Below are 13,650 nucleotides of genomic sequence, written 5' to 3' on the forward strand. Positions count from 1 at the left end.
ATCCTAGTAATTGCCACCTCAAATCAAATAAACAGCATTTTTCACAGTGTATATGAGAAGGTGGTTCATTACCCCAAAACACACAAATGTAATATTGCCATTATTTACTATTATCGTTTATGATGATGATAACGACACTGGCAGTTGAGCGATTAAGTGTGCGGAAGGAGTTGGGGGAGGGGGCACAGGGCTGGGAGGGCAAGAGAAAGAGGAACTACATCTCCCAGAATCACCCGGGAAAGGCCACGCCGCCACTGCGGCGCCCCACCCCCTTCGCCAGCTGGGACCGCCCCGCCGATGACGTCACAGAGGTGACGTCACGGCGCCCAGAGCGAGGCTGGGGTTGAGAGGCCGAGTGAGCAGGAGTCGTCCGCTTGTCGTGGAGGCTGCTAGGGAGTCGGCGAGAGGGTGAGCGGGCGAGCAGACGAGCGAGCTAGAGCAGGCAGGAGGGAGCGACGCGTGGCGCACACTAGCGCCGGGGCCAGGCCGCGGAGGAACCCACAGCCGGAAAGGGGCAGCCCGAGCCGGGCGCCGCGGGGTCCCCACCCCCACTCGGCCGGACAGTGCCCGGTGTTCCCCCGTGCGGGGGGCGGCGGCGGCGGCTGACGGGACCGGACAGGACCGCGGGGGTGTTGCCACCTCCCCCGAGGAGCCGGCGCGGCCGCGGGCTCCTCAGAGCCGGGGCCCGGGGCCCGTGATAGACGGGCCGAGGAAAGGAGAGAGGCGGCGGCGCAGGCGACGGGGAGGCAGCGGCGACACCATGTCATCCCCCAGTCCGGGCAAGAGGCGGATGGACACGGACGTGGTCAAGCTGTATCCTTCGTGGAGGGGGGATTCGGGCTGTGAGTGGGGGCGGTGTGATGATTCCCAGGGCACCCCTGAAACCCAGCCAGGGGCCCTGGGGCACTCCCGGCCACTGTCCGAGGCTCCCTTCCTCGCCTCCCTCCCCCCAGTGCCTACGGCGGCTCCTTGGCACCTCCCAGGAGCCTAGAGCCTTTTCAGCTCCCCCTTTATCTGCAGCACCCCGAAATGTGCGTTGTTCCTCCCTCTTCTGCACCCTTATTGCCTGCGACTTTCCTCCACGACGTTTGGATTCCCAAGACGGCCTTTTTTTTTTTTTTTTTTTTTTTTTTTTTGCAGGACCATCCACCTCTCTTGACCACCGTGCCCACCTCAGGGTCTCTCCTGTTCCCTCGCTCTGAATTTAGGGACTCCTGATAGAAATTCCAGAGAGTGAAGCCTTTCTTCCTTTCTTGAGATGCCTCCATTCCCTCCTTTCACTATGCTTCTTGAACTGGGGTAACTCAAGTGACCTCCTTTATCCCTAATTCCTTTCTATATTAGGAAGAGTAGTCTGCTCCGTGCCCCCTGTTGTAATAAAGAGCTCTGAGTGTTTTAAATCAGAGACTCTTGTTAAGCTTTCTGGTGCCTAAAAGAACCCCACCGGCTTTTTTTGTTTTGTTTTGGTTTTCACTGACAAAGCCTGTCCCACCCATAGTTGGATGCGGTGAGGACCCCCAGGCCCTCTAGCAAGCCACCCTCCATATTGTGGATATGACAGCTGGGGGAGGGAGAGAAAGATCTCTCCTTGACAAAATAGCCCTTATACTGGCCAGTTAAGCAAACTCCCTCTGTGAGGGTAAGGTTCTTGGGGAATAATTGCCCTGATTTTACCAAGTGACATCCTTTATTTCCACCGCCCCCCCGCAACTTTATGTACTCAGGAGGTAGCAGTGGGAAAGCTGTAACTGATAAGGGCCCTTCAGGCCGTGGTTTTGGTTGGAGTCCAGACTGATTATTGCATGACCAGCTCGAGAAATTCGCGAAGGTTCCTGTGACAAATCTAGAAAATTTTTGAGGGGTAATTTAGAGCGTTGGGGGGGCTGGGTGGGAGAGGAAATGAGTCCAGTGTTCTGAACAGCTAATCCCTGGGGAGAAGGGGAACCGGGGATGGGGAGTGGTGGTGTGTGAAACGCAGTTAAAAAGTCCTGTCTCCTGCTTCTCTTTCTCCCTCACCCCCATCCCCCCACCATTTCCCCTGTTGCAGGGTTTTGTTTATATAACTCAAGTTGTTTGGCTAGATTCTTCAGGTGAATTCCTTCTTTCTTCCTTTTATTTGGTACTGTTTTTGATAGGACGTTTTTCTTCTTTTTAGAGGTTGATGATTATTGTTAAATACTCAGTTATGGAATTCTCCGAAGTTTTAAAAAAGTAGTTTTTGTATTTGGTTTGGAAGTGGGGGATGGGAGGGAAGTAGCCTGGGCAAGAGATTTTTTTTTTTTTTCTCTTTTCAGGAATAAGGTGTTTTTCTCCTTAGGAAAACTTAGCTAGAAATTAGGAACAGTAGTAGACTTCTAAGTTTTAGGGTTTGAAGTTTAGAGTTTTTGGGAGGTGGGAGGAGGCATTACAGAGAGGAGCAAATAATAAAAAACATGTTCCAAATATGTCTAGGCACAAGTGAAATTGATTCTTAGGAGCTGTTTGTGACTGTGATTGAGTTTTGTAAATGTGTGAATGATGCCAGTGATGTTGGCTTTTCATAAGGTTGCAGGAAAACTTGTAACTATGGTTGTGTGTACATTTTACACAAAGCAGTTTCGGGTTTTATTTTTGTTTAGAAACTAGGAAATGACATGGTGGCAGAATCTGAGTTATTTTTATCCTGAATTGAGAGTTACTGTCACACCTAATGCAAATTTCTACCTAATGTTTAATTGGGATGGAGGTGGAGAGAGTATTCCAGCTGTTTTTGATCAATGTCAGAGTCTCAAATTATATACATACATATTTTTAGATGATTGAGGATAAAGGGTGAGGCCTAACTTGACCTGATGCCTTTTCCATACACTGCCTTTTGTTCATTTAGTAGTTGTGGCATCTAGAATGATTACCGCATTTAGGAGTCGGGGTGTGGGGGGTGGAGAGGGAGAGGAAAACAGACAAAGAACAGCAGGGTGTCTTTCTCTTTTTTCTTCCCCTAAGTGGCTTATTTCATAGCTTATTTTTAGTAGAATATGAAGAAAGGCAAAGATGCATTGGCCTTCTGTTCTTTCCCCACCTTCCTCCTTTCTGACAAAAGAAAGCAGAGGCCCTTTAAAATCATAGATTTCTGAGATAGAAGGACAACAGTCTCAGGACGTAAAAGCCAGAGGTTATCTTTGTTTCGTATTTGTTATTTTCTGGTCTCACGCAGTTTGGAAGTTAAAATTTTTGTATTTCCTTTTGTGTGTGCCTGTGTGTTGTGGGGATGGGAGATTTTGTGGCCTCTTTTCTCTGTTGAATTCCTATTAGTAGGCCCAAATGGAGCCAATAATTTTTGAGCAAGGTATATTTAACAAAAAATTGAAGGAAAAATTTTGCAGCCCACTATTAAAATTAGTACAATTGTGTGAAAGGGCCGGGGGTTGAAAATGAAAGATGGTGGAGAGGAAGTAGAGAAGGTCTGAAGGAATGTACTTGCTTTTTGCCCCTCAGTGCCCCTTGACGATTTCTTTGGTTTGGAGGCCGATAGCTGGTTTCATTGCAGTCTCCTGTTTCAGCCCATTTTTGGATGTCTCCTGAGTGTAATTATGCGACCACGATTTACAGCTTGGCAGGGAACCTATATAGTAGGAAAGTAGCGGTGTGGGGGTAGGGAAAGAAGGGGATGTGTAACTAACTGGCCGCTGCTTTCCACCAGCTCGCTAGGTTCTTTTGGAGACCCTCTCTGTGGTGGTTGTTGGGAGTCGGTGATATTTCTTTTGTGACGGGTTGGTAGGAGGAGAGCTGACTCTCAAGTTATGCAGGGAGTGAGTGTTTTGCACCGATGCACTTAATAATCTGCTGGGCGATTATGTTCTGAAACTCTGACTCATTCATTGTTTCTGTTCTGATCCTTTGCTGAGGGTTGTGCAAAGCTCTCCAGGAGCCTGGAGACTGATGTACTGACTTTTGGGCCCTGTAGGAATGTGTCCCAGTCAAAAAACTTGGTTTGCCCAAATCCTGTGGAATGGTTGTGAATGGTGGTGTGGCCATTTGTTTTCAAAGTCAGGTTATACTGTGCCATTCCTAGCCTGGCAAGCGTTGAGGTTTCCATCTCTGATTATTTTGATTGTCTGAGAACTGGGACTCTGGTGACCTTAAAGCGTGATTTGCCCTAAAGGAATATCGGTTTGAATTCTCCCTGGGTGGAGGAACAAACAGCTCAGATTACACGGGTTTCCTTGTTGGTGGGGGTTACTCGTCTCACCCTGTTGCACAGCCTGGTGATCCTTTTATCTGCGAACCAGTGGCCCCGCTGAAGGCTGGAGCTGCTTGTTTTGGAAAAGCATATGCAGGCAAAAGGCCTCAGGCACAGCTCCTCACAGCTCATTGGCTGCTCTGTTACTACCCGGAAAAGGAGGAGGGGCGGAGCTACCAAACAGCTGATGGGAGTGTGTGACCGGAGTGTGTTTATATACAAAAGAAGTAGGGGCTGGGAGGCCTTGTGAGTAGTGTTACAGGATCAAGTATATTTTCAAGGGGTAGAAAGAGGAAAACCTGATTTTAGATTACAAGAAATAAATGTTCAAGGTTAAATCAGAAAAGTGAACCTGATAATAATGGGGACTTGGCATATGCTGTATTTGTTATTGGTGAGATTTTGGAATTTCGTAATACTGAGTTTTCAAAGATTTCCCTTTTTCAGAGGGAGTTGCAGTAACTTAAAATAGGGTATGCTGCCACTTTAAATGTACTTCCATGACTCACGCAGGGTTTCAAAAAGTATGGTAGAAATGTAAATTTTCCCTGCAAAAGCTTGAAGAGTGCTAGAAAGGGGCATTTGACCTCTACTAAATTCATTAACTGCGTTAGTGAAGTCTTAGAGAATCCTGGGTGTCTGCCTTAGGGTTTCAGAAGTTTTCAATAAGAAGTTCATCCCCATAAAACATCTGAGCACCCTCTTTATGCCAGGCCTGGTGCTGGGGGTTTAGTAGTGAAAAATTTCAGTGTGGGTGGTCATGATGCTTATGTAACTAGTTAAACAATTAAAAAAAAAATCAAAAGAAGAAGCTGTTTATAGTAGGTCAACTCTCTATGTAGCAGCTTTTTGAATAACTTGTATTTACTTTCAGAATTGACTTTTCAAGGAGTAGAAAGGTTAAAAAGTGAATTTTATGCAATGGGACAGGCGTATGGGGATCTGTATTCCTAGTATTTTAAAGATAGATGTTAAAAAATGGAAACAAAAACATAGCTGTTTGTCTTTCACATCAACTTTGGTATTTTGTTGTTAATCAGTAGTTATTCTATCCCCAAATCAGTAGTCTTTGTTACTCTTTAATTTGTCCTCAAAGTGTAGACAATTCTGTAATCTTTTAACTAGCTCCAGTGTCAATTGAGAGAACCTGTGTTTTGCTTTTATTTCCTGTGGCCTCTGTTTTTGTGAGATGATGAGATAGAAGGTGGAACCGTTTTATGGTCCTCAAGCTAGAAGTTAAAGCTTTGGCAACTCTCAGTGTTCTGAATTTGTCTTTTCTGCCTAGATTTTGGTGACAAATATAACATGCTGATACTTTGTTGAGCAGGAACCTACATGAGTAAGCATTCACAGCTTCAGAACAGGAGAGTCCTGGGGCGCCTGGGTGGCTCAGTGGGTTAAAGCCTCTGCCTTCAGCTCAGGTCATGATCCCAGGATCCTGGGATCGAGTCCCACATCGGGCTCCTTGCTTGGCAGGGAGCCTGCTTCTCCCTCTGCCTCTGCCTGCCACTCTGTCTGCCTGTGCTCGCTCTTGCTTCTCTCTCTATATCAAATAAATAAATAAAATCTTAAAAAAAATTTTGAAAAAAAAAAGAAAAAAAGAAAAACCTGGGTTGTTGGTTTCCTAGTGTTGTGCAATTTCCGTAGCACCTCGACCTGTTTTAGATGTGTGTGTACACATGGATTTGTGTGTGTGTATATATATACACACACACAAATATATATGAAATTAGTATGTTTACCTTTTTTTTTTGTTTTTTTCTTAAGATTTTATTTATTTGAGAGAGAACCAGAGAGCCCAGGCAGGGAGAGTGGGAGAGGGAGAAGCAGGCTACTCCCTGAGCAGGGAGCTGGACAGGAGGCCAATCCCAGGGCCCTGAAATCATGACCTGAGACACCCAGACACCCCTTGTTCACTCTTAATAGATTTGATGATTCCAAGAATCATTGCATTTTTAGGCATGCAGTTCAGACTCATAAAAGTGCTTATGGTATAATAGCTTCTTGACTATAGACCCATAGTATACCTTTTAGTAAAATACTTTAATGAAGAAACTTAATTGGATTATATAAGTAGTAAGATAATTGAGCAAAGTATAGGTTACAAAAAGGGAAAGAAAACAGTCACCCATAATCCTGTCCTTTAAACAGTGGTTCTCAAACTTTAGTGTGATCTTAATTACCTGGAGGGTTTGTTAAAACAAGTTGCTGGGGTACCAGCTCTGGAGTTGTCTTGATTCAGTGGGTCTAGAGAACTTGCATTTCTCGCAGGTTCCCAGATGATACTGATAGTGTTGGTCCAGGGACTGCAGTTCAAGAACCACTGTCCACAAATATTAACATTACAGTGTTTTTTCTTATCAGTCTCCTACACCCCATATATTATTCTCAACCTGTTGATCATACTGTATGTGCCCTGTTTTGCTTACTACTCCTTGCAGCTTGTTTTCCTGATTAAAAGTATGAAACATAACGAAGAGGTCATGTAATAGGTCATTTCATGCCCTTGCCATTGATTTAATTCTTCACCACTATTTCTGTGATAAGATTGAAATTAACATCTTGTGCATACGGCTTTTCTTGTGTTTTTGGGTTATTTTGTTTTCTACTAGATCAAAGAAAATAACCATATGGATTAAAATATTTAATTTCTTTTTTCTGTCTTCTACATCAAAGAAAGTAACCATTGAATTAAAATATTTAATTAAAAATTGTGGGGCCCCACACTCAGTGTGCTCTCATTTTGTTCTGTTGTGTTTTAGTTGGTGTGATTTCAGCAGTGAAGCAATCAGCCTGTCATAGTGATGACAAATGAGTTCTGATCTCTTTGTTTTAAACTGTGTGTGTGTGTGAGAGAGAGAGAGAATGGTGATCCTTAAATTAAGGACGCTTTTGTACTTCTCAGAGTGCCTACTGTGAGTTGGTAGGTTAAATATATCACATTTGTGATGAGCTCTGACTGGCAAGAGCTATAGAACTAGTTTTGGTATCTGGAATTTTTTTTTTTTTTTTTTACTGAGGTATAATTGACATAACTATAAAATGATAAATTAGATAAGTTTTGACATAAATACCATCCATGAAGCCTATCAACACAACCATTGATTTCTGTCACTGTAGATTATTTGCATTTTCTGAAATTTTACATAAATGTAATTATACAATATGTACTTTTATGTGAATCCTTTCATCAGATTTTGAGGTTCACCATGATATTTTTACTGCTGAGTAGTCTGACATTGTATTGGTAAATCACTATGCATTTACTTCTTTATGGGTGTTTGGGTTATTTCTAATTTGGAGCTATTACAAATGAAGCTGCTTGGATGGATGTTTTCATTAGTGTAAATACATAGGAGTGGAATAGCTAAATCGTGGAATAGGTATAAACTTAACTTTTTAACAGGTATCCTGAATTTAATTTGACTGATGATTGTATTTCACACACAATTAAATTGTGACATTAAACTATTTTTATTCTGTATTTTAAAGGAATCCCATTAAATAACATTATAGAGCACTGATTTCTAATCTGTCGAAACTAGTTTTGTAACTGTTTCTCCCTCTCTATTCAAAATTAGTGAATTAAATTTTCATTGTAAAATATTTTTTGCTTTGTGGCCCTTTGACATGGTAGTTCAGGAATTATGGTCACAAATAACTTGCATTTTTTCATTTGTTAGGACTATCCTTTTCTGAAAAGATAAACACACTTTTCGTTGATGGTTCCCTTTTATTGTAAAATATTGATAAGGGTTTTTGTTGTTGTTGGGTTTTTTTTAACATGTTAGTTTTACTTAGCACATCCAGTTACATTTACAGCTGTTTACACATACTGACGTAGGACTCTTTTCAGGTCTTAATAGTATCTTCAGTTTTCATATGGACTAAATTCAGGAACCAATGGCCCCTCTTGCAGAACCAGAAACAGATTATATGTTTCTGTAATGTTTTCCTGAAAATTTTTTAAAGTTAATTTTTTAACAAAACAGGATTTTTTTGATTATTTATTTGTTTGCTTTTTCACTTTCTGGCATTCGGTGTAAGTTATTCGATGGGTTGATAGACATTGCCATAAGAAAAAAAGACATTGTAGTAGTTGGTGTTGTCGAATTCTCATGCACGTACATGACAGACATTTGAATTTATGTGTAGGTGTATGCATGCAGGTTGCTTTAACAGTTCACAAATTACTGGCAGCTGGAACTTCTAACTTGGCTGATAAGAAAAAAGACAACCTCCTGGTTTCAGGAGGGGTTTCAGGTTGTAGTCAGTGACATTTTATTTGGTGGGGAGACTTTGGTTCAATCATCAGACACAAGGATGATGCTTTGAGCATGTTTATTAAGAGTGTTATTTTCAGATTGCCAAAATGTAATTAAAGTGCAATATAGGAAAACACGGAAAAGTCAGTGTGTACTTTGGAGAGACTGTTGTTACATTAGTGATTCTCAGGTGGGGTGGAGGTATCCTGGTGTAGAAGAACTGTTAATATTTTTATGTGCAGGTACTATTGTCATTTCTTCTCTGTACCTCACCAGATGCTTGCAAAGGGTGTCTCATGGTTTGCAGGCTGGTGCTTGTGCAAACTGCTATGCCTGGCAGGACCCAAATCCTGAAGAGCCAGGTGGTGGAAAGCCCCACAGGGCAGCTGTATGCGGATGAAGGATCCTCCTTGCCTTCCCCTGCTTTTTAGGCATCTAGGGTGTTTAAAGGTAGGTGGTTTATATAGGTACCGCTGATCTTTTGTTCTGGCCCTGGAGAGAAGTCAGGGAGGAGTAGGAAACCGGTGTGAAGAGGGGAGGCTTGGCTGGACCTTGTCATCCTCTGAAAGACAGGGCTGGTGGGTCTGTCTCTGGGCCCACCACAGGTACACTTGGAGGGACCATATTTAGGGATTTAGAATATTGCTTAATTGGTTGCGAATGGAATCTTTTTTTGACGGGGGAGATGGAATCTTAGGTCTTACCTTCAACTTTTTGGTCTCTAACTCGTAGACACTTTTAGGGAGGTGTATAAAAGTAAGAGATATTCCCTATGTGTGAAATTGTTACTGATATTTTAAGTTAAAAGTTTTCTGTTTAACATTAAGCAAAACCTTTATTTTTCCATGTATTATGTTTTTATCATGTACACTTTCCAAGGTTTCTTGGATTATAAAATCTTAGTTGAGGTAATATAAATAGAAAAGTAGATACAGTGTGTGCCTGGTTCGTGTTACCTCAGAAGCAGATGGGTTACTACTCAGCTTAGTGAAAATAAATTTAGTTATTTTGTTCTCGTGGTCCCAGTATCACTGGTTCTCTGGGTATTGCTCTTCAATCAGTTGATTTTATGTTGCATAGTTTCAGAAAGGTTGATTAATAATTTAAAAATTCAAAAATTTGGGTAAACCTTTCCATTGTGGTTACCTATAGGAAGGTGATTCAGTTAGAATTGTGTTCATAACAGAGATCACTGGGTGTAATATAGTTGGTTATATTGTTTTATGATCTTACGGACAACTGAATGTTTAGTATGCTTTTGCTAATCCTATTTATGTAAATCTGCATATAAATTAGTAAGTCTCCTTGCAGCACAGCCTGAAACTACATAACCCTTTTTGTTCCACTCCAAAGGAAAGAAATGATTTACTTTTTTTTTTCCCCATTAACAGTCACTTTTATATGGCCTTTATATATATATATATATATGGTCCCACAACTGTGAATTAGTACTTGGTGAGACTGCTAATTTAGACAAAGGCTTTTATAATGAAATCATCCCCCATGATGTAGATCTTGGAGATTTGGGGTTTTTATTACACACTATAGTCACATTGACATATTCAAAGTACATTAAAATGTAGAACATGATACATGTTTGATAACAGAAATCACCAATCTTGGCAACAGAATTTGACATTATTAACATCCGTTAATTTTATCAACTTACTCAATTTGCTACAGCCACCATCTTCATAATGAGTAAAGGGAGAAAAAAATGTTTCTTGCCCCTTTATTCATTTGTATCCTTAGAGATTAGAAACAAAAACAAAAACAAAATACTTTTAAGTCAGATGTGTTTTATGGGTGGAAGAAAGAGAGGAAGTAGACCTTTGAATGTGTTCTTTAGTTTGCTTGTCTGGATTGCTGCCCACTTCTCCTGGCAGTTAAGAAAGGTCTTGAATGCGGTCTTTGATGATCAAATGACATATATTTGAATATACCTGTATTGAATCACTTACATACTTGAGAACACTTACTTGCTTCTGTCTTGTCTTTCTATAGGCTCTTGGGTTAGAATAGTTAGGTGTACCAGAATCATTCTATCTTTGAATAATCAATGTGTTTCCTTTGAAATTTAGTTGAGTTTTATAACTGATAAACCATGATATGTCAGAAGACTGTTGGTAGCTCATCAAGACTATCATTTCCTTTCCTATATTTCCATTTGTATGTCTGTTTCCTTTTTCTGTTGGTATTCCTAATTTACACTTCGACTAATTTGTAGAAATCGAGCATAAGTTAAATACACGGGCAGAAAAGTACACAAATAAACCTTTGAAGAGAAGGTCTTTCCAGATCCTTCATGGTATCTTACCTTCAGTCTTAACCAGAAGTAGCAGTGAAGCCAGATCTTTTTTTTTTTCCCCTAGGAGTTTGGAAATCAGAGTATACTTGGCCTAGTTCCTTTGTGAGGTTCAGCAATTATTTATCAAACTAGAACTTATGCTAAAAATATATAGTAGTTTACAACTTTGCTATGTGTGCTCTAAATAAAAATAGGTTGTGCCTTAGATCTGCCTTAGCTCTGTTTAGTGAAGTCAGACACGATGGAACATGACAATAAATTTTGTGTTCTTACACTTTAAAGGTCCTAGTCTTTTTTTGCATCTGAAGAATTCAGTGTTTCTAAGCTAGTTTTATATAATCTGGCCACTATTTCTGAGATTCAAAAACTGCTGACTCTGCTCTCTTTTTGTAAGTCCTCAAGGTAGAAAGTCTTCAGGTCTTTCTCATCCAGCGTCCTCTTATGTTCTTAAGGCAGGGTCAATGGGAACAGTCCCTTACTCCTATGGGTGCTTATTCCCAGGATTAAGTTCTAGCCCCTTTGCTTCTTGTAATTCAAAGAGTGACTAATGAAATAACATGTTTACTTGTGCTTATTGTCCATTTTGGGGGCTGACTTGGTATGTAGGCACAAGACTTTGTACTGGATTATGGTTTTTCTTTTTTAAATAGATTCTACTTTTTTTTTTTTTTTAAGATTTTATTTATTTATTTGAGAGAGAGAATGAGAGAGAGATAGCATGAGAGGAGAGAAGTCGGGGAAGAAGCAGACTCTCCGCTAAGCAGGGAGCCCGATGTGGGACTCCATCCCAGGACTCCAGGATCGTGACCTGAGCCAAAGGCAGTTGCCCAACCAACTGAGCCACCCAGGCACCCTGTACTGATTATCTTAATTGACATAGATATGTACGTGTCTTACCTTTCCATTTGCTTAATGGGTAATAGAATTAGAAATTGTTTTTTATAGAATCAGAAATTAGTGTAAAATTTGTATGCTTTTAAATTGGGGCTTATTATTCATTTGAATGAATTGGATAAAACATAAGGATTTTAGTCTGTCAGGTCTGGCTGTTTTATTTCTTAAATGTCATTCCTACAGTGTTTTGTCAGCTCTGATGAAGTTCAGGTGACATTTTATTATTTAAAGTTAAATTTTAGTAGATATTATACTTACATAGGTTTTAGCATGTTCTTCTACTTGGAGAAAACCTGGAATGCGAATAATAGTATTAGAAAGCAGTGGTTGCTTTCTGATTATAAGGGCTTTTTGAGTTGAGATTAATTGTATTATTTCATGGCAGTGTTCTTTGTGGCTTTAAAAAATACTTAAGATTTTTTTTTTTTAAAGATTATTTATTTATTTGACAGAGATCACAAGTAGGCAGAGAGGCAGGCAGAGAGAGAGGGGAGAAGCAGGCTCCCTGCTGAGCAGAGAGCCTGATGCGGGGCTTGATCCCAGGACCCTGGGATCATGACCTGAGCTGAAGGCAGAGGCTTTAACCCACTGAGCCACCCAGGCGCACCCAGATCTTATTTATTTGTTTATTAGAGAGCGAGCGCATGTGCTTATGAGCAGGGGGGAGGGGTACAGGGAGAGGGAGAGGCAGACACCCTGCTGAGCAGGGAGCCCAATGTGGAACTCAGTCCCAGGACGCTGGGATCAGGACGTATGCTGAAGGCTGATGCTTAACCAACTGAGCCCCCCCTCCCCTGCCTTTTGTGGCTTTAAGTAATAGTTTGAGAAATACTAATTCTTGGCTGTACTGCTTCAGATTAGGAGAGTAAACTCTAGTAACTTTGTTTTCATTATTGATATCAAAAATAGAAGCCAAAGTTGAAATAAGGAGTCTGTTTTTCATTCCTGACTTACAAAATCAGTTTTATTATTTAGTAGTCAACATTTGTTACATGAAAAATAGAATTAAATAAAACAGTGTAGCCTAGGGACGACTTGGGTGGCTGGCTCAGTCCATTAAGCTGCTGCCTTTGGCTCAGGTCACGATCCCAGAATTCTGGCATCGAGTCCCCCATCAGGCTCCATGCTCAGCGGGGAGCCTGCTTCTCTATCTCCCTCTGCCTACCACTCTGCCTGCTTGTGCTCTCTTTCTCTCTCCCCGTCAAATAAATAAAATATATATAAAAAAAAAATACCCAGTATAGCCTAATACCTTAGTTAATCCTATTTATGAATATAAGAGTCCTGGAGAATGAAGAAAAATACTAGGTTTGTGGGGTTTTTTTGTTTTTGTTTTTTTTTTAAGATTTTATTTATTTGTTAGCACAAGCAGGAGGAGCAGCAGGCAGAGCAGGCAGAGGGAGAAGCAGGCTCCCCACTGAGCAGGGAGCCCGATGTGGGGACTCTATCCCAGAACTGATCATGACCTGAACTGAAGGCAGGCACTTAACGGACTGAGCCACCCAGTCGTCTCTAAGTAGGTTTTAATGTAAATGTTCTGGTGTCTCTTCATAATAGTGGATTAGATGGCATTGCCTTTATATTTTTGAGGTGTCTGAATTGTATGTGACCTATTAATTAATTATAAAGATTTTATTTATTTATTTGACAGCGAGAGAAGGAATACAAGCGGGAGAGTGGGAAAGGGAGAAGCAGGCTTCCTGCTGAGCAGGGAACCCGATGTGGGACTTAATCCTAGGACCCTGGGATCGTGACTTGAGCCGAAGGCAGATGCTTAATGACTGAGCCACCCAAGTGCCCTGTCCTGTCAATAATTTAAAAAAAAAATAACATAAGCCGTGTAATGGTGCCTGACTTACATAATTTTTATCAGCATAGAATGACACCATGCTGTTCCTTTCAGAATTTTGTATTTAATTACCTAAATCATATTTTGGTTTTTAAAAGGTAAGTTTAGGGAATGG

General features: G+C 41.1%; 1 protein-coding gene across 3 annotated transcripts in view; it reads left to right on the top strand.

The window, feature by feature from the left end:
- Positions 1 to 347: 347 nt before the first annotated feature.
- LOC111151868 (ubiquitin conjugating enzyme E2 H) overlaps positions 348 to 13,650 on the top strand; it is a 103,251-nt gene continuing 89,948 nt past the window's right edge. For 2 of the 3 annotated variants that reach the window (XM_022510098.1, XM_022510099.1), the window contains exon 1: positions 348 to 813. In XM_022510098.1, the coding sequence (XP_022365806.1) occupies positions 761 to 813 (53 nt within the window). In that variant the 5' untranslated portion in view covers positions 348 to 760. Of the gene's footprint in view, positions 814 to 1,452; positions 1,862 to 13,650 lie in introns of those variants that run through there. The other variant, XR_002640886.1, reaches the window with a different exon arrangement.

This window comes from Enhydra lutris, unplaced genomic scaffold (assembly GCF_002288905.1).
Source record: "Enhydra lutris kenyoni isolate GAN:26980312 unplaced genomic scaffold, ASM228890v2 scaffoldscaffold27, whole genome shotgun sequence".
In the NCBI taxonomy this organism is placed as follows: Eukaryota; Metazoa; Chordata; class Mammalia; order Carnivora; family Mustelidae; genus Enhydra; species Enhydra lutris.